Consider the following 1,248-nt stretch of genomic DNA (forward strand, 5'->3'; position numbering starts at 1 on the left):
GCTACATTTCTTTTTTTAAATTTGCTGTAAGAAGTAAAAAATGTTTATAAGCGCGTTTTATACCGAGAACGAGTTAGATCCATTTAAAATTTCAGGGTACAGTAAGTTCACCACGACCGTCCAGCAGTCTGTATATAAACGAACTAGTACCTCAGTTTTTCAAAACTTAATTTTTCCACACGTAATTTCCTCTATTTTAGCCTATAGCTGCCATATTAAATAAAAGATTTTTATATACCCTGTTATGTTATAAGGAATACAACTGTGAAGGGTATTTTAGCGCATGGGCTATAGAAATTCTTAGAAAATATTAAGTACCATATATATGTACATGCCTTTTAAAACAATTATATGTTATATAGTTATATGGTAAATAATGCTTAAAATATTAAACACAACATCGGAATGCAGTTCCGATTGCTATGATTTAATAACCCATTTCCAAATAGTAGACAAACCACCAGGCAAAACATAAATTTGTAATATTTGCTTTAACATAGATTATTACATATCAATAAAAAATTGCATACACAAAAAGTACTGTGTCCATCACTTAAATACAGGAATTCTGACAGCCCGACAAAGTGCAGAAACGATTCTCATTGCCACCGCAGCCGAGATATTTAAGCCGTTCGCATTTTTGCGCCCGCTCATTGAAGTACCACATTTGCTTGGGTCGACAGCTACGACCTTTGGTACCCACATTCATCGGTTTCAGACATAGTTGAGTTGCTGCAGAGTTGAATAAGAAATAAATGCACATTTAATTAAAAAATATTGATTTGATCAATTTTAATCTAAAAAGTGTTCAGGCATTTACGTGGTTTTCCAGGGCAAGACGAATCTTGTGCGGCCACCAATGTGGTTAATAGCAATAAAACGACTGTGGTTATATAAATAAATCGCATGATAACTGTTCTCAAGCGAGTAACACTGTTGTAAATGCAGTTGAGTTTCTTGTGGCTTCGCCTTTATACGGCCGATTTTTAATACGAAATGCATATTTAATTTATGAAAAAGTATTGTTAATATTACTTGCACCTGTAAGTATGTAAGTATGTATGCATGTTTGTGTGCGCCTTAGCTGATTTGCACAACCTGATTTATTTTTAGTCGTTTATTCTTATTTTGTTTTAAATGAAAATAATATGCTATTGATAGCTGCAAATTGACTGAGAAATCTTAAATGCAACCACACGCCTCTTTGTATGGATTTGTACTTATGCAAATGTATGTATGTAAATATAT

At 33.0% G+C, this 1,248-nt stretch overlaps 1 protein-coding gene across 1 annotated transcript; it reads right to left on the reverse strand.

The window, feature by feature from the left end:
• Nucleotides 1-446: 446 nt before the first annotated feature.
• Nucleotides 447-959, reverse strand: LOC108967730 (PI-actitoxin-Axm2b-like). Its single transcript, XM_018931332.1, has 2 exons — nt 821-959; nt 447-732 (listed from the first exon to the last, which is right to left on the reverse strand). Exons 1-2 carry the CDS (start codon nt 906-908, stop codon nt 554-556), a joined length of 267 nt encoding a protein of 88 aa, XP_018786877.1. The 5' UTR covers nt 909-959; the 3' UTR covers nt 447-553.
• Nucleotides 960-1,248: the final 289 nt, after the last annotated feature.

This window comes from Bactrocera latifrons, unplaced genomic scaffold, assembly GCF_001853355.1.
Source record: "Bactrocera latifrons isolate USDA-ARS-PBARC rearing strain unplaced genomic scaffold, ASM185335v1 scaffold_197, whole genome shotgun sequence".
Taxonomy (NCBI): domain Eukaryota; kingdom Metazoa; phylum Arthropoda; class Insecta; order Diptera; family Tephritidae; genus Bactrocera; species Bactrocera latifrons.